Here is a 21599-nt window from a genome sequence, read left to right as displayed (position 1 = left end):
CAAACCAGGACACGAGACCGCTCCTCAATGGGGAACGGGACGCGTCTTCCCAGTGTCTAAGGCCAGCCACTCCCCCCGGTGATGGAAAAAAATCCTGGACAGCCCCCAATTGTGAGAAACAAAGCTCACACACTTCAATAATTGCAGTCCGAGACAAAATCTGAATCAGTAGTGTCCTTTATTTTTACACTTGCAAATGGGTGTGATGTCCAAGCAAGGCAGAGGACATACACACCAAATTCAACAAACTCTCGATATTTATATAATTTGGTTCTTACATTTTTTTTTCTTATTTCATTGTTTCTCCCCCCTGTTTACATCCTCCACTTCCCTAAGACTGTTCCCACCACTCCTGCTTATCTCTTGTCTTATCCGGCCTTGTCTGTGACAAAATGCTTATTTCTGGCCTCACAAGGCCGTTTGACCTCATCCCACTGCAGGTCATTGTTAGGCATATTCTTTCTTCATCAGTATCTACTCTTTCCATCTGGGCTTCTCCCAAAGCCACTCTGATCCCTATGACCTCTTTAATTAGGGTTTGTTCCTGTGTCTCTGTAAAAGTGGGAAACAGATGTTCATACTACTATTTTTACAGGCGTATCTGGCCTAACTTCATCCCCTCACAACATCTTATCTATTTGCCCATAATATCTACCATTGTTTTGCAATCACGTTTCATGCTGGCATACAATTTTAGTTAATACAAAAACAATTATATATTTCCTCCACATAGTTTCCATTCTTGTTGACTCAGCTCCCAGCCGAAACAACCACACACTGATGTGAGTTCATTTACTTTGTATCAGAAATTATAATTGCAGAAATGCAGAACTGCAGAAGTAACATTAATTTACCTATATCCCACAAAAGGATAATGTAGAAGGAGCAATACAAAGGAAGGTTGTGAGACATGTTACAAAGAGCTGGGTGTTGGTGTACATGGAGAAGGTGGTCCACATGTTTGCTTTTCCTTTCCAGAAATGGTGACTGACTTGCTGTTCATCACATGCCTCAATTTTTCATATTTCTAACTGCACTTGTTATTACAATAATTCTTAAAGTTTATAATAAGACCAGCAAAAGAAGGCAGGATGGATGCTGGATATTTGAAAAAAAACACTGGGAAATGCTCTAACATACCAGCAGGACAGGCAGAACCAGCAGATAGTTGGTTGAAATGTTAGTTTAAAGTTTTGCATCAATGGCAAGTGCAGGAATTATTTCCCAATAATTATTCTTGAGCTATGTCAGTCCTGAAGACGTCACTCTGACTTGAGTTACAAGATGAAGGAGCAGCGCTCAGAAAGCTAGTGCTTCCAATTAAACCTGTTGGACTGTAACCTGGTGTTGTGTGATTTGTAACTTTGTACACCCCAGTCCAACACCGGCATCTCCAAATCACTCTGACTTGAAATATTAATTCTGTTCCTCTCTCCACAGATACTGCCAGACTTGCTGCGTTTCTCCAGCACATTCTTTTTATTTTGAGTTTCCAGCACCCGCAGCATTTTGAATAAAAACTGAAAGAACTGCGGATGCTCTAAATCAAAAACAAAAACAGAAATTGCTGGAAAAGCTCAGCAGGTTTGGCATCATCTGTGGAGAGAAATCTGAGTTAACTTTTCGGATCAAGTGACCCTTCCTCAGAACTGATGGTCGCTAGGAAAATGTCAGTTTATTTTCCTTGCTACCATCAGTTCTGAAGAAGGGTTACTTGACCCGAAACGTTAACTCAGGTTTCTTTTCACAGATGCTGTCAGACCTGCTGAGCTTTTCCAGCAATTTCTGTTTTCATTCTCTGGTATTTTGCTTTATTTATGAAAAAAAAACAATTGAACACGTAGGCCGGACTGGGGAAGGACTGTAGAATGTCTTTGCACTCTGAAGGATTCTGAACTTTATTTACTACACATTAGTTTGGGATCCTAGATCCCCAGATGAGTGACAATACGACTTCACCACCATCTACCAAATGGAAGAGGCGGAACGTTTGTGGCACGGTCCGAGTTTCTGGTCGGACCGGAGTGAAGCGACAAGATGGCGGCGCTGAGCCGATCGAGTTGCCGACTGGAATTTTTAATCGGGAAACTGAGGGAATGGCAGAGACTGGAGCGGCGGAATATTTACAAGAAGAAATGGGTGAGTGGTATTAGAAACGTTTGCGCGGAGTATGACGGGCGGGGGTTGGGCTCGAAACCACCTCCAGTAATGATTCTGTGCTGTCGGTCCCCAGGCTTCCTCCCTGCCCAGGGTCCCCAGCACACAGCTGGCTTTGAAGAACATGGACATGAACTACAGCCTGCAATTTGGTGACCTGTGGCCCTCCATCCGCCTCGCTCTACTCTGCGAGCAGAAATATGCTGCACTTCTTAACGGCTTCGGGGACGTGGAGAAAGTGATCCAGGAGTTTGAGGAGCGGGTGCAGGCCAGAGACTTCGTGTACGAGGCTCGGAGTCAGTGGCCGGAGTGGACACCACACACAGACTCTCAACCGAGGGCAATCCAGGATTCGCCAGCTCCTGGGCCTTCTGATCCAGAGCCCTCGGAGTTCAGCGATGAATGTACGGCTGAACAATCACCATCCACCCCGGATATGAAGCAGCCCATACCCATCAGCCCAAACCTCAAGTGTTTCACATTTCCGAGGGGAGACACCACACGTTTTAAGCCTGCAAGGTAGTTTGTGGTGTGAGCCTCATACTGCTTCGAAGTTTGATCAGTTGATAGTCACATTTTTCGATCAGGTGGAGTATAGATTTCAATTTTATTATGCGACCATCGCAAGTTTAGGGTCGCTAACTCCCAATACAGTAGGAAATAGGGAAAAGTATCAAGCCATCTTTTGGCCATCTTATAATAGTCGATTACAATGTGAAATTGATAGGTTGTGATTCAAGAATCCTATTCCACTTTTCAGATGCTGTTTGTGCCTCTGTGAAACAACATTTTTAGTTTTTTTTTCCTTTCATTTATATCCTGTTAGCTAGGAGAAAACCTACCAGCTAGTCTATCACTCTAATTCTAAAATGTTTTCACACAAACCACCTTTTTTGACCTGTGGGAAAGTCAAGATCCATAATTTTTTATCATTGGATGTATCTAGTAGAGAAGGCGTCTGGATGGGTATATGAACAGGAAGGGTTTGAAGGGATATGGATCGGGTGCTGGCAGGTGGGACTAGGTTGGTTTGTGGGATATTTGGTCGGCATGGACGAGTGGACTGAAGGGTCTGTTTCAATGCTGTACATCTTTATGACTCTTAGGTGCAAAACTTGACCTACTTTTGGGAAATAAGGCAGGGCAGGTGACTGAGGTGTCAGTGGGGGAGCACTTTGGGGCCAGTGACCAGAATTCTATTAGTTGTAAAATAATGATGGAAAAGGAACGACTGGACCTAAAAGTTGAAGTTCTAAGTTGGAGGAAGGCTAATTTTGAGGAAGGTCATTGCGTCATAGAGATGTACAGCATGGAAACAGACCCTTCGGTCCAACCCGTCCGTGCCGACCAGATATCCCAACCGAATCTAGACCCATATCCCTCCAACCTCCCCCCCCTCCCTCCCCCATTCATATACCCATCCAAATGCCTCTTCAATGTTGCAATTGTACCAGCCTCCACTCTGGCAGCTCATTCCATATATATACCACCCTCTGCGTGAAAAAGTTGCCCCTTAAGTCTCTTTTATATCTTTCTCCTCTCACCTTAAACCTATGCTCTCCCTTCCCACGTGGTTAAAGATGCCCTCCAACGAATCCCGTCCACATCCCGCACCTCCACCCTCAGACCCCACCCCTCCAACCGTAACAAGGATAGAACGCCCCGGTGCTCACCTTCCACCCTACCAACCTTTGCATAAACCAAATCATCCGCCGACATTTCCGCCACCTCCAAACAAACCCCACCACCAGGGATATATTTCCCTCCCCAACCCTTTCCGCCTTCCGCAAAGACCGTTCCCTCTGTGACTACCTGGTCAGGTCCACACCCCCCCTACAACCCACCCTCCCATCCTGGCATCTTCCCCTGCCACCGCAGGAATTGCAAAACATGTGCCCACACCTCCTCCCTCACCTCCATCCAAGGCCCTAAAGGAGCCTTCCACATCCATCAAAGTTTTACCTGCACATCCATCAATATCATTTATTGTATCCATTGCTCCCGATGCGGTCTCCTCTACATTGGGGAGACTGGATGCCTCTTAGCAGAGCGCTTTAGGGAACATCTCCGGGATACCCGCACCAATCAACCACACCGCCCTATGGCCCAACATTTCAACTCCCCCTCCCACTCTGCCGAGGTCATGGAGGTCCTGGGTCTCCTTCACCGCCGTTCCCTCACCACCAGACGCCTGGAGGAAGAACGCCTCATCTTCTACCTCGGAACACTTCAACCCCAGGGCATCAATGTGGACTTCAACAGTTTCCTCATTTCCTCTTCCCCCACCTCACCCTAGTTCCAAACTTCCAGCTCAGCACTGTCCCCTTGACTTGTCCTGCCTATCTTCTTTTCCACCTATCCACTCCACCCTCCCCCCACCCCCCGACCTATCTCCTTCATCCCCTCCCCCACTCACCTATTGTACCCTATGCTACTTTCTCCCCACCCCCACTCTCCTCTCACTTATCTCTCCACCCTTCAGGCTCTCTGCCTGTATTGCTGATGAAGGGCTTTTGCCCAAAACGTCGATGTTACTGCTCCTTGGATGCTGCCTGAACTGCTGTGCTCTTCCAACACCACTAATCCAGAACCTGGTTTCCAGCATCTGCAGTCATTGTTTTTATCTATGCCCTCTAAAACCTAAGTATTAGGCACGATCTTTTAAAAGCAGATTGGGGCAGGTGATCGCAGGTAGAGGGGCGTCGGGAAAATGGGAAGCCTTCAAAAATGAGATAACAAGAATCCAGAGACAGTATATTTCTGTTAGGTTGTAAAGAAAGGATGGTGGGTGTAGGCAATGCTGGATGACTAGAGAAGTTGAGGTTTTGGTTAAGAAAAAGAAGGAAGCATGTGACAAGTATAGATAGGGGAGTTCAAAGTTTGTGTGAAGATTTGTAGCTCGGGTGCTCGTTTTTGTGGTTAACCACAACAACAGAGATAGGGGAAATCGAGTGAATCCTCAGAAGAGTATAAAGGCAGTAGGAGAATACTTAAGAGAGAATCAGGAGGGCAAAAAGGGAATGCGTGATAGCTTTGGCAAACATAGCTAAGGAGAATTTAAAGAGTTTTTATAAAACATTAAGGATAAAAGGGTAACTAGGGAGAGAATAAGCCCCCTCAAAGATCAGCAAGACAGCCTATATGGAGCCACAGGAGATAGGGGAGATACTAAACAAATATTTTGCATCAGTGTTCACTGTGGAGAACGGCATGGAAGATATAGAATGTAGGGAAATCGATTGTGACATCTTGAAAAATATCCATATTACAAAGAAGGAGATGCTGGATGTCTTGAAACGCATAATGGTGGATAAATCCCCAGGACCTGATCAAGTGTACCCTAGAACTCCGTGGGAAGCTAGGGAAGTGATTGCTGGACCCTTGATGAGATATTTGTATCATTGATAGTCACAGGTGAGGTGCCGGAAGACTGGAAGTTGGCTAATGGGGTGCCACTATTTAAGAAAGGTGGTAAGGACAAACCAAGGAACTATTGACTGGTGAGCCTGACATCAGTGGTGGGCAAGTTGTTGGAGGGAATCCTGAGGGACAGAATTTACATGTATATGGGAAAGGCAAGGACTGATTAGGGATAGACAACATGTGCATGGGAGGTCATATCTTACAAACTTGATTGAGTTTTTTGAGAAAGTAACAAAGAGGATTGATGAAGACAGAGAGGTAGATGTGATCTATATGGACTTCAGTAAGGCGTTCGACAAGGTTCCCCATCGGAGATTGGTTAGCAAGGTTAGATCTCACAGAATACAGGGAAAACTGGCCATTTGGATACAGAGCTGGCTCAAAGGTAGAAGACTGAAGGCTGGTGATGGACGGTTGCTTTTCAGACTGGAGGCCTTTGACCAATGTTGTGCCACAGGATTGGTGCTGGGTCCACTATGTTTTGTCATTTATATAAAGGATTTGGATGTGAACATAGGAAGTATAGTTAGTAAGTTTGCAGATGACACCAAAATTGGCGGTGTAGTGCACAGTGATGAAGGTTACCTCAGATTACAATGGGATCTTGATCAGATGGGCCAATGGGCTGGGGAGTGGCAGATGGAGTTTAATTTATCTAAATGCAAGGTGCTGCAGTTTGGAAAAGCAAATCTTAACAGAACCTATAAACTTAATGGTAAGGTCCTAGGGAGTATTGCTGAATCAATAGGCGTTAGAGTGCAGGTGCATAGCTCCTTGAATGTAGAGTTGCAGGTGGATAGGATAGTGAAGAAGGCATTTGATATGCATTCCTTTATTGGTCAAGACATTGAGTATAGGAGTTGGGGGGTCATGTTGCAGCTGTACAGGATGTTGGTTAGACCACTTTTGGAATATTGCATGTAATTCTGGTCTCCTTCCTTTCGGAAAGATGTTGTGAACCTTGAAAGGGTTCAGAAAAGGTTTACAAGGATGTTGCCAGGGTTGAAGGATTTGAGCTACAGGGAGAGGCTGAACAGGCTGGGGCTATTTTCCCTGGAGCGTTGGAGGCTGAGGGGTGACCTCATAGGGGTTTACAAAATCATGAGGGGCATGGATAGGATTAACAGACAAGGTCTTTTCCCTGGGATAGGGAGTCCAGATCTAGAAGGCATAGGTTTAGGGTGAGAGGGGAAAGATATAAAAGGGACCTAAGGGGCAAATTTTCCACGCAGCGAGTGGTGCGTGTATGAATGAGCTGCCAGAGGAAGTGGTCAAGGCTGGTACAATTACAGCATTGAAAAGGCATCTGGATGGGTATATGAATAGGAAGAGTTTAGAGGGATATCGGCCAAGTGCTGGCAAATGGGACTAGATTAGGTTAGGATATCTGGTCAGATATCATGGACGAGTTGGACCGAAAGGTCTGTTTCCATGCTGTATATTTCTATGACTCTATGATTTCTATGCATTGTCAACCAAACCATTTTCTCCATTTCATTCATCTTTTGCAAGTAGGATGACCCACCTTTACATAGACTTTACTAAAAGTATTCCTCGCCACAAATATTCCATAACTAGTCAGCTCATCCAGATGCTTCGTGAACCTCTGCTGGAATAACAGTTATCTGTTGTGCCATTTTACTGGTTACTTTGCTGAGTTTGGATATCTTACACGTGCCTGTCTGTTGCAGGCAGAAGAAACTGAATTCTTAATCCTCACATGAACATCACACTTGTTACCCTGTAGGCTTAACTAATTAGTTAAAACTAATCCGCTATATTTTTAACTGTCTTTATAAGACACCCTTTAGAACATAGAACAGGACAGCACAGCACAGGAACAGGCTCTTCAGCCCACCAGATCTGCACCGAAAATGATGCCATTCTAAACTGATCACATCTGCCTGCACGTGGTCCTTATCCCTCTATTTCCTGCCTGTTCATATGTTTGTCTAAATGTCTCTTAAGCATTGCTATTGTATCTGCTTCTACCAGCTTGCATGGCAGTGCATTCCAGATACCTACCACCCTCACACATCTCTTTAAACCTTCCCCCATCACCTTAAACCTATGACCCCTAGTATTTAACAATTCACATTGGGACAAAGACTCCAATTATCCACCCTATCCATGCCTGTCGGAATATTTATATTTCCATCCAGTTGCCCTTGCCCTCTTACATTTTAACAAAACAATCCAAGTTTGTCCAACCTCTCCTTTTCACTAATACACTCCCAGCAGGCAACATCCTGGTAAACCTCTTTTGCATCTTTCCCAAAGCCTCCACATCCTTCCTATAGTGTGGCACCCAAAGCCACACACGTTAGTCCAAATGTAGCCTAAGTAAAGTCTTATACAGCTGCAACATAATTTGCCAACCTTTATGCTCAGTGTCCTAACCAATAACTCTCACTAACCCTAACCCCAATTCTGATGAAGAGTCCTGTCCAAAACATCAACTCTCCTGCTCCTCTAATGCTGCTTGACCTGCTGTGCTTTTTCCAGTATCACATTTTATCACTCTGACTTTCCAGCATTGCAGTCCTCACTATCTCCAAGCCTTTACCAATAAAGGCAAGCATACCATTCTTTACCACCTTATTTACTTCAGGGAGCTATGAACTTGCACTCCAAGATCCCTCTATATAGACCATTACAGTACAGTACAGGCCCTTTGACCCTCGACGTTGTGTCAACCTGTGAAACCAATCTGCAGGCCATCTAACCTACACTATTCCATTTTTGTCCATATGTTTATCCAATGACCATTTAAATGCCCTTAAAATTGGCGAGTCCACTACTGTTGCAGGCAGTGCGTTCCATGCCCCTACTACTGTCTGAGTAAAGAAACTACCTCTGGTATCTGTCCTACATGTATCATCCTTCTGTTTAAAGTTAGGTCCCATCGTGCTATCAACTTATTCCTTTCTAGATAATTATAACTCCTACCTCTTATAACCTTTTCCAACACTTTACCCACAATTGAAGTCAAGCTCACTGGTCTATAATTGCCAGGTTTGTCTCTCCTCCCCTTCTTGAGCAAAGGAATAACATTTTGTGGGCGGCACGGTGGCACAGTGGTTAGCACTGCTGCCTCACAGTGCCAGAGACCCGGGTTCAATTCCCGCCTCAGGCGACTGACTGTGTGGAGTTTGCACGTTCTCCCCGTGTCTGCGTGGGTTTCCTCCGGGTGCTCCGGTTTCCTCCCACCATCCAAAGATGTGCAGGGTCAGGTGAATTGGCCATACTAAATTGCCCATAGTGTTAGGTAAGGGGTAAATGTAGGGGTATGGGTGAGTTTCGCTTCGGCGGGTCGGTGTGGACTTGTTGGGCCGAAGGGCCTGTTTCCACACTGTAATCTAATCTAAATCTAAATCTAATCTAATCTAAATGAAACTAGTAGGTGAGACTAGGACCCAAAGTGAAGTGACAACCGTTTAGAACTGAGATGAGGCTGAATTTCTTTAACCAAAACATGGCTAATCTGTGGAACTCATTGCCATTTTATGCCATGAAGGCCAAATCATTGAGAATATTTAAGACTTGCTGGGCATATCCAGCTCGGGGTTAATTCAAGAGGGTATTGTCTGGAAGAATGGAATATAATGATTGGCAGAAACGGGAAGAGTGGGGGGTGGGGAGGAATTTATGAGTGCTGAATGGACGCAGGAAATGATGTGCGGTACTGCGATGGTGCTGAAAGGAATGATGCGCACCTTCTGACCCGATATTCAGGTAAGCATATGTTTTAAAAAATTCTCAAGGTCAGGTTCGTAGGAGAGTAGTCTGACACAGAACAAACGACCAAGAGGCGAGTCTGCTAGAATATGAGCATTTTATTCCCCGCAGCGTCGCCACAACCAGGTCTCATACTTACAACGGGTCTGGCTTATACTCACTCTACATGTTACCGGAACTGGGAGCCGTCAGTTCTCGTAGAGCGGTTGCCAACAACCCACGCTCGGCGGTTAAACATAACCCCGGAGCAGACTCACCGAACTGGAGACTTTTCCAGCTGATATACTCTTTTCCAGATATAAACATTCATGTGAACAGCAGAGCAAGGCTAAAAAACACATTCCATTCTGGTTACATACAGATAAGAAGATTCACACGGGGAGGTGTGTAATAAGATTCACACGGGACTAAGCAACACCTCCATTCCGGTTAGATTCACACATGTATTGGGACATAATTTTTAACCGTTTCACCACATTCCACTGCTTGGCCCAATACATGTGTTACATTATGCTTAATTCAGTTCAATTCGTTTCAGTTAATTTCAGTTCAGTCAATTCAGTGTAGTTCAATTCAGTTCAGGTCTGTTCAGTTCAATTCAATTGTGTTCAATTCAGTTCCGTCCATTTCAATTCAATTTAGCTCAGTTCCATTTTGTTCCGTTCAATTTGATTCACTTCAGTTCAATTCAGTTCAGTTCCACTCAGTTCAGTTCAGTTCAATCCCATTCAATTCTGTTAACTCCGCTTCAGCTTTTTGGACATGCCCACATCCTCCGCTGTACCCCAGGCAAGGGGTTCTTCGGCAGGACTGGGATCCTCTCAAGGGTGGACAGCAGCGACCCTGGGGTTCCTCCGGTCGCCCCCCACCATTTCTCAAACAAACTGCCACGTCATGCCACGGTCCATGCCATCCCGGGACGGTCGGGACCTCCACAGTTTGTTCTTCTGGTTTCTTAGTCTTTTTCCAAAACATTGTTCTGTATCAAAATCTCTCCTCAATTGCGTTTGACCCTGCTCGCAGCGCCAAATGTTTTAAAAAATTCTCAAGGTCAGGTTCGTAGGAGAGTAGTCTGACACAGAACAAACGACCAAGAGGCGAGTCTGCTAGAATATGAGCATTTTATTCCCCGCAGCGTCGCCACAACCAGGTCTCATACTTACAACGGGTCTGGCTTATACTCACTCTACATGTTACCAGAACTGGGAGCCGTCAGTTCTCGTAGAGCGGTTGCCAACAACCCACGCTCGGCGGTTAAACGTAACCCCGGAGCAGACTCACCGAACTGGAGACTTTTCCAGCTGATATACTCTTTTCCAGATATAAACATTCATGTGAACAGCAGAGCAAGGCTAAAAAACACATTCCATTCTGGTTACATACAGATAAGAAGATTCACACGGGGAGGTGTGTAATAAGATTCACACGGGACTAAGCAACACCTCCATTCCGGTTAGATTCACACATGTATTGGGACATAATTTTTAACCGTTTCACCACAGCATATTTAACAGATGTTCAGCCATCTTCAGCTATTCTGTCAGGACTGTGGTAATCTAGGAAGGTGGAACGCAGACACAATTTACTAAATAGAGGGTAACTCATTTGGTCAGGTGAATTGGCCATGCTAAATTGCCCGTAGTGTTAGGTATAGGGGTAAATGTAGGGGTATGGGTGGGTTGCGCTTCGGCGGGTCGGTGTGGACTTGTTGGGCCGAAGGGCCTGTTTCCATACTGTAATGTAATCTATTCTAATCTAATTTGCTATCCTCCAGTCTTTCGGCACTATTCCTGTAGACAATGACAACATAAAGATCAAAGCCAAAGGCTCGGCAATCTCCCCCCTGGCTTCCCAGAGAATCCTAGGATAAATCCCACGTGGCCCAGGGGGCTTACCTATTTTCAGACTTTCCAGAGTTGCTAACACCTCCTCCTTGTGAACCTCAATCCCATCCAGTCTAGTAGCCTGCACCTCAGTATTCTCCTTGACAACATTATCTTTTTCCCGTGTGAATGCTGATGAAAAATAGTCATTTGGCACTTCCCCAAACTCCCCTGACTTCATGCACAACTTCCCACTACTGTCCTTGATTGGCCCTAATCTAACTCTAGTCATTCGTTTATTCCTGCTATACCTATAGAAAGCTTTAGGGTTTTCTTTGAATCTATCCACCAACAACATATCATGTCCCCTCCTAGCTCTTCTTAACTCTCTCTTTAGGTCTTTCCTGACTAATTTGTATCAATTCTCCGAGGGTTTCTGCCATTTACTGTATACGTTCCTCTTGTGTTTTACCTTCCAAGATGCATCACTTCACACTTATCAGATTAAACTCTATTTCCCATTTCTCTGCCCAACTTTCCAATTGATCTCAATTCTGTTGTATCCTTTGACCATCTTCGCTGTCCACAACTTCAAATTGCATATCATCTGAAAGCTTACTAATTAGACCTACATTTTCATTCAAATTATTTATATATACTACAAACAATAGAGGTTCCAACCCCTTTCCTTGCAGAACACCACTGGTCACAAACCTCGAGTCAGAAAAATACCCGTCTACAACTACCCCCCGTCTTCTGTGATTGAGCCAACTTGTATCTAACTCACCAACTGACTGTGGATCCCATGTATCTTAATTTTATGGACCAGCAAACATGAGGGACCTTGTCAAATGGTTTAGTAAAGTCCATGTCAGCAACATCCACTGCTGTCCCCTTTTATTAGTTGAAACTGTCATTTTAACAAATTACTCAATTAACTTCTTCATCTTAGACTTGTGTTTAAATTGCTTTAATATTTTTTAAAGAATGTAATATGAACATTTTTAGATTAGATTAGAACAGGGTGGAAACAGGCCCTTCGACCCAACAAGTCCATACTGACCCTCCGAAGAGTAACCCACCCAGACTCATTTCCCTCTGACTAATACACCTAACACTATGGGCAATTTAGCATGGCCAATTCACCTGACCCGCACATCTTTGGACTGTGGGAGGAAACCAGAGCGAACCCTCGCAGACACGGGGAGAATGTGAAAACTCCACACAGACAGTCACCCAAGGCTAGAATCGAACCTGGGATCCTGGTGCTGTGAGGCAGCAGTGCTACCCACTGAGCCACTGTGCTGCCTCTAACAACATATTAGGAGGGGGAAGAGGCCATTCAACCCCTTCAGTCTGCTCCAGCAATCAGAAAGATCACAACTGATCTGATTGTGGTTCCAACTCTACTTTTCTGTCTACTCTTGATATCTATTGATGCCTTTGTTAGTTAAGGACATATTGACCTCTGCCTTAAAAATAATTAATGATCCTGCCTACATCACGCTCTGTCAGAAAAGTCTCCCCTATATAAAATAGTTAACCCCATTCTTTTAAACTGTTTCTTCATTCCAGTCACTGCCATAAGGGAACAATGTTCTGTCAGCATTCACACTTCCCTCAGGATTTTAAATGTTGCAATAAGATCAGTTCTCATTCTTCTAAACTCGAACAGATTTCGGCTCAATCTGTATTGGTAAATCTAGAGCATAATGGCGGTGTGTACTGGGATATCTAGAATGAATAGGTAAATGAACACAATCTATTATGGAGGGAAAACAATTCTTTCTCAAATTAACTATTTGCTTCAAAAGCAAGGCATAGATATTTTTGGAAGATATGAAAATCTCTTCCTCTCAAAGGGTATCAAGATTACAAAGGGGTCTTGGTCAATTGGGCCAATGGACTGAGGAGTGGTAGATGGAGTTTAATTTGTATAAATATGAGGTATTGCATTTTGGACTTGTACAGTTAATAGTAGGGCCCTGAGTAGTGTTGTCTAACAGAGAGATCTAGGAGTGCAGGTACATGGTTCTTTGAAGCAGCTAGACAGGGTGGTTAAGAAGGCATTTAGCATGCTTGCCTTCATTGTTCAGACCATGGAGTGATGGAGTTGGGATGTCATGTTGAGATTGTGCAGGACTTTGGTGAGGCCACTTTTGGAGTACTGTGTACAGTTCTGGTTGCCATGCTATAGTAAGGATGTTATTAAATTGGAGAGAATTCAGAAAAGATTTCCAAGGATTTTGCCGTGACTTGAGGCTTTGAGTTATAAGGGTAGGTGGGACTTTTTTCACTGGAGCATAGGCAGTAAAAGGTTGACCAAGAGGTTTATAAGATCATGGAGGCGTAGGTAAGTTAAATAGCAAAGGTCTTTTCTCTACGGTGGGGAGATCAAAGCTAGGGGCATTTTTTTAAGGTGAGGAGAAAGATTTCAAAGGGATTTGAGGGGCAATGTTTTCACACTGAGAGTGGTTTGCATTTTGAATGAACTGCCAGAGAAAAATGCAGGTCCATTTCCACATTTAAAAGACATGTGGACAGGAACTAGAAAGGGTTCGGAGGATTATAGGCCAAATGCAAGCAAGTGGAACTAGTTTACTTTGGGGAACTTGGTCAGCATGGATGAGTTGGACCGAAGGATCTGTTTCCGTGTTGTATGATTCTATGGCTAAAGATGTTGGAAACCATAGAACCTTTGCTATTGTCATAATATACTCTGATACGTTATTTTGCCTAACTTCAGACCAGATGGTTTAAGATTGTTGGAATATTACCTGATGGATGCTGCATCGCTCCTCCCAGTACTTACTCTGGATGTTCAGCCAGGTCACACAGTCCTTGACCTCTGTGCAGCGCCTGGTGGAAAGTCTCTTGCACTATTGCAGACAGAATGCTGTCGTGAGTAAACAGTTTCTGTTTTACTTCTTTGGGAGTGGAAAAATTTCAACTATGTAAATGCTGAAGACAGAATAACTATAGAGTATCATTAATGGGGTGAATTCATGGAAAGGGAAAGGTCAGCATTAATTTTTGCTTCAAACTAGTTATCATCCAGCTTCTTCAGTGGCATTTGAGCGATGATCCATCATGTAATATGATGTGCTTCATAATTTGGTGATGGAAACTCACTTCTGGATATGAAGCAGTTAAATCTGTTTTCACCAAACATGGCTCTAAATTAATGGGTGCAAGTTGTAAGTTTCTCTTCAGTAAAATAGACAAAATAAATCTTCTTTGTAAAATGAAAAGATGTATTGAATGGGAATGGAAGATATTTATGGAAATGTCTGTATGAGTCATTACTTTCATTGGTGTCTAGCGTTGACCACATTAGGAGATTAAGTACAGAAGGAAGATGTGATCTGACTATATTTGGAACATTGTCTAATGCACCTGAGATTGATGGGATTAAAAACCTCCTCTCTGTCAGAAGGATTTAGCATGGTATAGATTTGGATCATTTCATACTAATTTGAGTGAATGTAAATCTCTGCACAAAACTGCCTATGATTTGAAATTCCACTGAAACCAGCTATTAATATTGGGTTTGTAAGATATTAAAATTTCAGTTGTGTTCACATATCTTTACCTTTAATTGTACTGTTCATTACCTGGGAACATTTCGTACTGATGCTGCAGACCAGGCAAGTGTTGCATTTAATGTCGCAACCTTCCCTCATTTCAGTAGCACTTAAAACAACATACAGAGGAACCTTGACTATCCGGCATTCGATTATCTGAATATCGGATTATCCAGCAAGGTTGCAAGGCCCCGATGCTCGGCTAAACTATGTTACCCGGCATTCGATTAACTGAACAAAATGCTGCCCACCTGTGTACTTCAGATAATCTAGGTTCCTCTGTAGTCTTGACTAAGCTTTAAAAAGTATTCCCCTGAGATTTACTGAGATAATGAGAGGAGTTATATAAATGCGAACTTTTTTAATAAAGAAAAATATTGCATTGGGAAACAAAGATGAGAAAATGCTAGTAACATTTTATATCACTTTTTATTACTACCAAATTGTGAATTATTCTGTAATGCTGAAGAATAAAAATAAATGTTGCGTTTATTCTTTCTGTTGGAACAGGACATCTCGCAATCAATGATATATCTATATCTCGATTAAAAAGACTACATAAAATTCTTCATAGTTATGTCCCAAAGAATCTCCGTACAGAGGACAGGCTACGTATCACATCATTTGATGGCAGACACTGGGGAGAAATAGAGAGGAGCACTTTTGACCGGGTGAGTATATTGTGTGATGAATGTTAGTGAGATTTATGTAAGTAAAAAAAAAAGTCCAATTGCTTTCAAAATAAAAATAGACTAGTATTGAGTTATTTTGAAAGGTTTCTTAACTGAACTTCCGGCAGTCTTTTTAAAACAAACATTGGTTATCCCAAACACCAGCCTACTTGACTTTGTCCAGATCATCAAGAGGCTTAATCCCATTGTGCCTCAACTTGACTTGAGTGAGTCTTTCAAGATTCTGTAGCCATGCACTGTACAGAGGCGAGATTTATCATTTTTAAACTTGAGCAGTGCAGACTGGAAAGACTTGCCTGCTTATTTATTCTGGTGTTTTTTAATCTGTAGTCTGTACTGTTTGTCCTGTTCGGGTCCGAACTCTGCTGGTTTAAAGATGGTCTGGAGTCAGTGTGGGATGAGTTGGTTATGGAGGCAGGCACTGAGGAAGCAAATATGGCTGTGGTAGCGAGTTTGTTTCAGGACATGGTTGAAGAGCTTCAAGGCAGAGGAAATGACCTGGGAGTTGCAGTGGGAGAGGGACTCCCTGAGATTCTTGTAGAGAGAGGAGGAAAACTTCTTCAAGGCAGGCATCCTTGTAAGAGGATTCGCAGTAGGGTTAAAATCAACTAGGGTTAAAATCAACAATGACTGCAGATGCTGGAAACCAGATTCTGGATTAGTGGTGCTGGAAGAGCACAGCAGTTCAGGCAGCATCCGAGGAGCAGCAAAATCGATGTTTCGGGCAAAAGCCCTTCATCAGGAATAAAGTTTTATTCCTGATGAAGGGCTTTTGCCCGAAACGTCGATTTTGCTGCTCCTCGGATGCTGCCTGAACTGCTGTGCTCTTCCAGCACCACTAATCCAAAATCTGGTTTCCAGCATCTGCAGTCATTGTTTTTACCCACTTACTTAATCTGTCACTGAGTGTCTTCCACAGATGCTGCATGCCTGGCTACATCTATTGGCCTCCTGATTGAAAGGCTGATAGGGAGTAACTTACAAAAGGTAAACGTGTTTCATTCTTAAGTGGAAAAAAAATGCACAAATGAGGAAAAAAAGGTACCTTGGCATGTACTCCATGGAAGGGAATAGTTGGATTGAAATAATTGACTACTGTCAAAATATCTGGGGTTCTTTAGATCTTCACAACAGTGTTTTCAAACTTAGGTTCCATATTCTAGTGGATCTGTTGAAGTAATCCCAGAGATTTGCATGAGACCAGCTATTCCTTAGTTTTCTGAATTTTTATTACTAATTACCTTATGAATACAGTATTTCTGTCGGCATGTACCAGTAACAACACTGCTTAATGATAGTACTAACCAAGAGTGTCTTTCAGAGGTTAGGCTAGGAGCTCTGGCACTGTGTCAGTATTACAGGGAACCCTCACATAGAAACACATACATGATCCTGCTTTAAAGGAGCATGGAGAGAATTAAAGGAGCATGAAAAGGCTTAGGGGAGATTTCATTGAGGTGTATATAATCCTGAGGGAAGTAAATAATATGGATAAGAAGGATCCATTCCCTCAGCAGAGAAATCATTCATCTGTGGCCATGGATTTGAAGTGATTGGAAAAGGGGTCATAAGCGAAATATTTTACCTAGAGGAGAATTTGGAACTCATGACTTGAAAGGGTGATGAAGGCACAAACTCTCTGCATTTTTAAAAATATTTGAACATGCTCTTGGAATTCTGTACAATGCAATGATTCAAAAAGTGGAGAGTGGGTTCAGGCTTGACAGCACTTTTTTGGCCAATCCAGACAGAATGGTCCAAATGACCATCTTCCATTTCCTTAATTTCAACGTTTCTGTAATCCAGGTTGACACCCCAGTAAAACTCAATGTGTTGGGCATTGACTAGTCGGAGCTGCTTCTTTCAGCTGAAGTGGTAAGCCTTAACTGCCTTCTCAGGTGGGCGTAAAGTGTCCCATGGCATTAATTTGAAGAGCAGGCCAAATCTCCCTGGTGGTCTGACAACATTTTCCCTCAATGTAACAAAGAAACCTGTGAGTTATCTGGTTATTGTAGCATTGCTGTTTGTAGGGGAGTTGGTGACGATTCACCACGGCAGATTCGCCGCCGATGATTAGCCACTGCCGGCTCTCCACCAGCGTTTCTCCACTGGGGTTGTTTGACCTCAGCAGACTATTCGCCACCAGAAATATATATATGTACTGATTGTTTCCCTCCCGCCTGTTCTTTCATACTTCTCAGTCCCCTTTATTTATACAACTACATACTACATATTGATTAAAAAAAAGTAAAATAAATATCATTTTATTGGTTTATATTTAAAAATGAGTTACAAACTTTAACCAGAAAAAGGAAATATATTTTAAAAATCTTTATAATGGCAGTAAAATCTCACATTAATATTAAACAATGAAATTTCAGTTCATTTGATAGTCATGCGCTATTCCTCTAAGATATTCCAAACAATCTCTTTCGCCGTATTCAAGAACAATTTTTTTTTTATTCTATCGTCTGCGTCTCGATACTTTTTTAGCTTTATTTGTGGTGGGTAACCCACTATCAGCTGTGCCATATATAAATTACGCTCCTTTTGCACTTTCATTAACGTTCCAATACATTTCCATATGGTTGGGTGGTGAACTCCGAGTTTAAAAGCAATTCTCCGATGAGCGGCTTCAGCGCAATTATTTGTGCGATCTTCTTCGTTTATTGTTGTCTCATAGACCGACTACATATCATGGGGACACAAAGGTGCCCTTCGGCTATTGCCACGTCTATTGTAGAGTTGTTACTGAAACAACGCAAACACTACCTTAACCAATATAACAACAATTTTATATACCGCCAGTATTCAAAATATACGACGTACTTGCGGTGGCGAATCATTTTCAGTGGCCAATGGGCGGTGGCTAAGCGTCCTCGGTGGTCAAAGGGCAGTGGCTAATCATTGGCGGCGAATCTGCTGTGGCGAATGGTCCCATCCCGTTGTAGGGATATGTGTGTAAATCGGTTGCCACTATTCAGTACTTTGTGATGGCTTGAAATCATGAAAGATGCTGGATAAATACAAACCATTCTTTCTCTTGTATGTAGGCTGCTGTATAAAACAATAGAAACAATTTCAACTTGTAATTCCCTGTGTAAAAAAAATCCATATCTTGACCATGACTTAATATGATGGGATGAAAAGAAAACCACTTGAGGGGAAAAGAGATCAGACAGGAAGTTTTCATTGGGCCAATCTCACTTAGCTCTGTGTTTGGTTACAGAAACCTGAGTGATAGTCTGAGTACCGACCCCATCCATATTAAGTTTAATAGCAAAGGACTCAATTATAAGGCAACTATAAATTTTTATTTACATCCTAATCTAATTTGAGAAATGTTGAACACTAGCTATTCTTCTGAAAGGTTTTCTGCAATAAATTGTTAATGTTATTCTATTTACAGGTGTTAGTTGATGTACCCTGTACAACTGATAGACACTCGGTACTTGAGGAAGACAATAATATCTTTAGTCGACTACGGCTTAAAGAGCGACAGAAGCTTCCTTTATTGCAGACCCAGTTATTGCTGTGAGTATTATTATTATTTTGCTCTGCACCCCCATTCCTTGGCCACCCCATACCTGTGTAATTTTATTTTCCTGTGTGTGCCGTTGTTTTATCTGTTGCACCTTTCCATGATTCTGGCCAGATGAAACATAGCTGTGATGAGAAGTAATTCCCCCAATCTGTAGTGATCTCAAACAAGCTGGAGAAAGGATTTTAAAAAAAAAGTCGCCTGGTATTCCTGTACATGATTCAGTAACTCCCAGAAGAAAGAGTGTCTGTGTGATGATCAAGTGATGTTTGCTAATGGCATTGCTGTAACATTCTTCTTCTTCCTCTCAACAGTTCCCCTCCATGCCCACTCATAGTCTGGCCCACTTTTCTTTATTCTCTCTTGACAAATTCACAGACTTCCTTCCCAACTCAGGATTTCTTCCATTCATAATTAACATGCCCGTTTTTGTGCTGATGACAATCCTGCCATATAATTAGTTCCTGTTTTCCACTTAGGTGCTTTACAGGTTATTTCTTTTCCTTTGTCCAGTTGTTTCCTTCCTTCCTCCAGTTTGCAGTTCTGTTTCCTCGTAAGATGGTCATCTGCAATATCTTCCAATTCTGAGTAAGAACCTATCACTGAAAGTCTGTTCTCTCCACCTTACTGTCTAACCTTTTGATTATTCCTGTATTTTCAGTTTTCAGGTAAAATGCCTGATTCCATTTTCAAGTTATCCCTAATGCTCCAAGACGATTCCTCAAATTTAGCACTTTTGAGAATTATGTACCTATATGCACTTTCTGCTGATCTCTGCCACTGTAGTTTTACAAATCTGCTCTGCCAATCTGCAGCTCTGGCACATTGCTATTTGATTATTATTTAATGTGCATTTCCTATGAACTTCTCAAGTTTTATCAAATTATCTCCAACTGATTTTTCTTTATTTTTTTTGCCCAGTTCTGGCATCCTTGCCACAAAGCCTGGAGGATCAATCGTCTATTCAACGTGCAGCCTGTCCCAGTTACAAAATGAGTATGTGGTGGAGAGAGCAGTTGAGGTAGCAGAGACAGAACATAATGTGGAGTTGCGTCTGGTGGACCTGTCAGCTATCCGGACCCTTTACAGAAACACATTTCATTTCTATCGCCATTGTAGAGTTGGGGAACTCGTACTCCCACATCTCACTGCAAACTATGGACCAATGTATTTTTGTAAACTGGACAGGATACACTAAAAATATGATTTAAAACATAATAGACCCATAGCTGGCTTTATTTTCCTTAATTTGTTAATATAAAAAATGAAAAACTTTCAAACTTGGTGCCAATTATCTCTCAGCTGAATGTGATGGCAAAGGTGAGAAACAAAACACTTGAAGCCTGATTGTAGTAGTTTCTAACTGTGAATGTTGTTTTTGCCTTTTAGGCTTGTAATTGATGAACAAAAGTTCTACATAGAACATTACAGTGCAGTATAGGCCCTCGATATTGTGCCAACCTGTGAAACCAATCTGAAGCCCATCTCACCTACACTATTCCATTTTCATCCATATGTTTATCCAACGGCCATTTAAATGAACTTAAATCTGGCGAGTCTATTACTGATGCAGGCCGTGCGTTCCACGCCCCTACTACTTTCTGAGTAAAGAAACTACCTCTGGCATCTGTCCTATATCTATCAACCCTCAGTTTAAAGCTATGTCCCCTTGTACTAACCATCACCATCCAAGGAAAAAGGCTCTCACTGTCCACCCTATCTAACCCTCTGATTATCTTATATGTCTCAATTAAGTCACCTCTGAAACGTTTCTCTAACGAAAACAGTTTCAAGTCCCTCAGCCTTTCCTCATAAGATTTTCCCTCCATTCTAGGCAACATCCTAGTAAATCTCTGAACCCTTTCCGAAACTTCCACATTCTTCCTATAATGAGGTAACCAGAACTGTATGCAGTAGTCCAAGTGCAGTTTTGTACAACTGCGGCATGACCTCATGGTTCTAAAACTCAATCCCTCTACTAATAAAAGCTAACACACTGTATGCCGCCTTAACAACCCGATCAACCTGGGTGGCAACTTGCAGAGATCTATGTATATGGACACCGACATCTCTCTGTTCATCGACACTGCAAAGAATTTTACCATTAGTCCAGTACTCTTTACTCCTGTTGCTTCTTCCAAAAGGTTTGACTTGCACTTTTCGTGATAGATGCAAGAATGAGTCATAGAATCCCGGTAGTTTTGAAATTCAGCCCATCGAACTTTTACTGACCCTCCAAGGAGTATCACACCCATGTCATCCCTGTAACCTTACATTTATGAAGACTAACCCACATAGCCTACACACTATGGGGCACTTCAGCATGGCCAATCTACCTAACCTGTACATCTTTGGATTGTGGGAGGAAACTGGAGCACCTGGTCGAAACCCATGCAGACATAAGAATGTGCAAACTCCACACAGTCGCCCAAAACTGGAATTGAGTCCAGGTACCTGGCGCTGTGAGGCAGCAGTGCTAACCTCTGAGCTACCGTGCTGCCCTAACTTCCCACTTCCCATCCCAAACTTTAAAAGCAGCAGCAATTAATATCGCAAGAAAAGGTATGGCTGATTGTTGGCAAATTGACTCTAGTTGAGGCATTGCCATAGTGATTTCACTGAGGAATTATTGGCTGCACTC

The 21599-nt window shown here is 42.7% G+C and overlaps 1 protein-coding gene across 1 annotated transcript; it reads left to right on the top strand.

Annotated features, from left to right (window-relative positions):
• The first annotated feature begins 1985 nt into the window (after window positions 1-1985).
• On the top strand, window positions 1986-20184 carry nsun4 (NOP2/Sun RNA methyltransferase 4). The gene is made up of 6 exons (XM_043698987.2): window positions 1986-2139; window positions 2234-2676; window positions 13888-14042; window positions 15236-15396; window positions 18827-18951; window positions 19880-20184. The coding sequence occupies exons 1-6, from the start codon at window positions 2038-2040 to the stop codon at window positions 20154-20156; spliced, it is 1263 nt and encodes a 420-aa protein (XP_043554922.1). The 5' UTR covers window positions 1986-2037; the 3' UTR covers window positions 20157-20184.
• Window positions 20185-21599: the final 1415 nt, after the last annotated feature.

The sequence above is a fragment of the Chiloscyllium plagiosum genome, unplaced genomic scaffold (genome assembly GCF_037043375.1).
Source record: "Chiloscyllium plagiosum isolate Xiang-an unplaced genomic scaffold, Cpla_swu_hap1 HiC_scaffold_9, whole genome shotgun sequence".
NCBI classification, from domain to species: Eukaryota; Metazoa; Chordata; class Chondrichthyes; order Orectolobiformes; family Hemiscylliidae; genus Chiloscyllium; species Chiloscyllium plagiosum.
Note: the sequence above shows the minus strand (reverse complement) of the source record. Positions and strands in the feature narration are given on the sequence as shown.

What these genes read in the sequence shown, in the direction of transcription:
- nsun4 (XM_043698987.2), top strand. Translation starts at nt 2,038, where the DNA reads ATGGCGGCGCTGAGCCGATCGAGTTGCCGACTGGAATTTTTAATCGGG. An exon ending in ATATTTACAAGAAGAAATGG is followed by an intron (nt 2,140 to 2,233) that starts GTGAGTGGTATT and finishes GTCGGTCCCCAG; the next exon opens with GCTTCCTCCCTGCCCAGGGT. An exon ending in TTGCAGACCCAGTTATTGCT is followed by an intron (nt 18,952 to 19,879) that starts GTGAGTATTATT and finishes TTTTTTGCCCAG; the next exon opens with TTCTGGCATCCTTGCCACAA.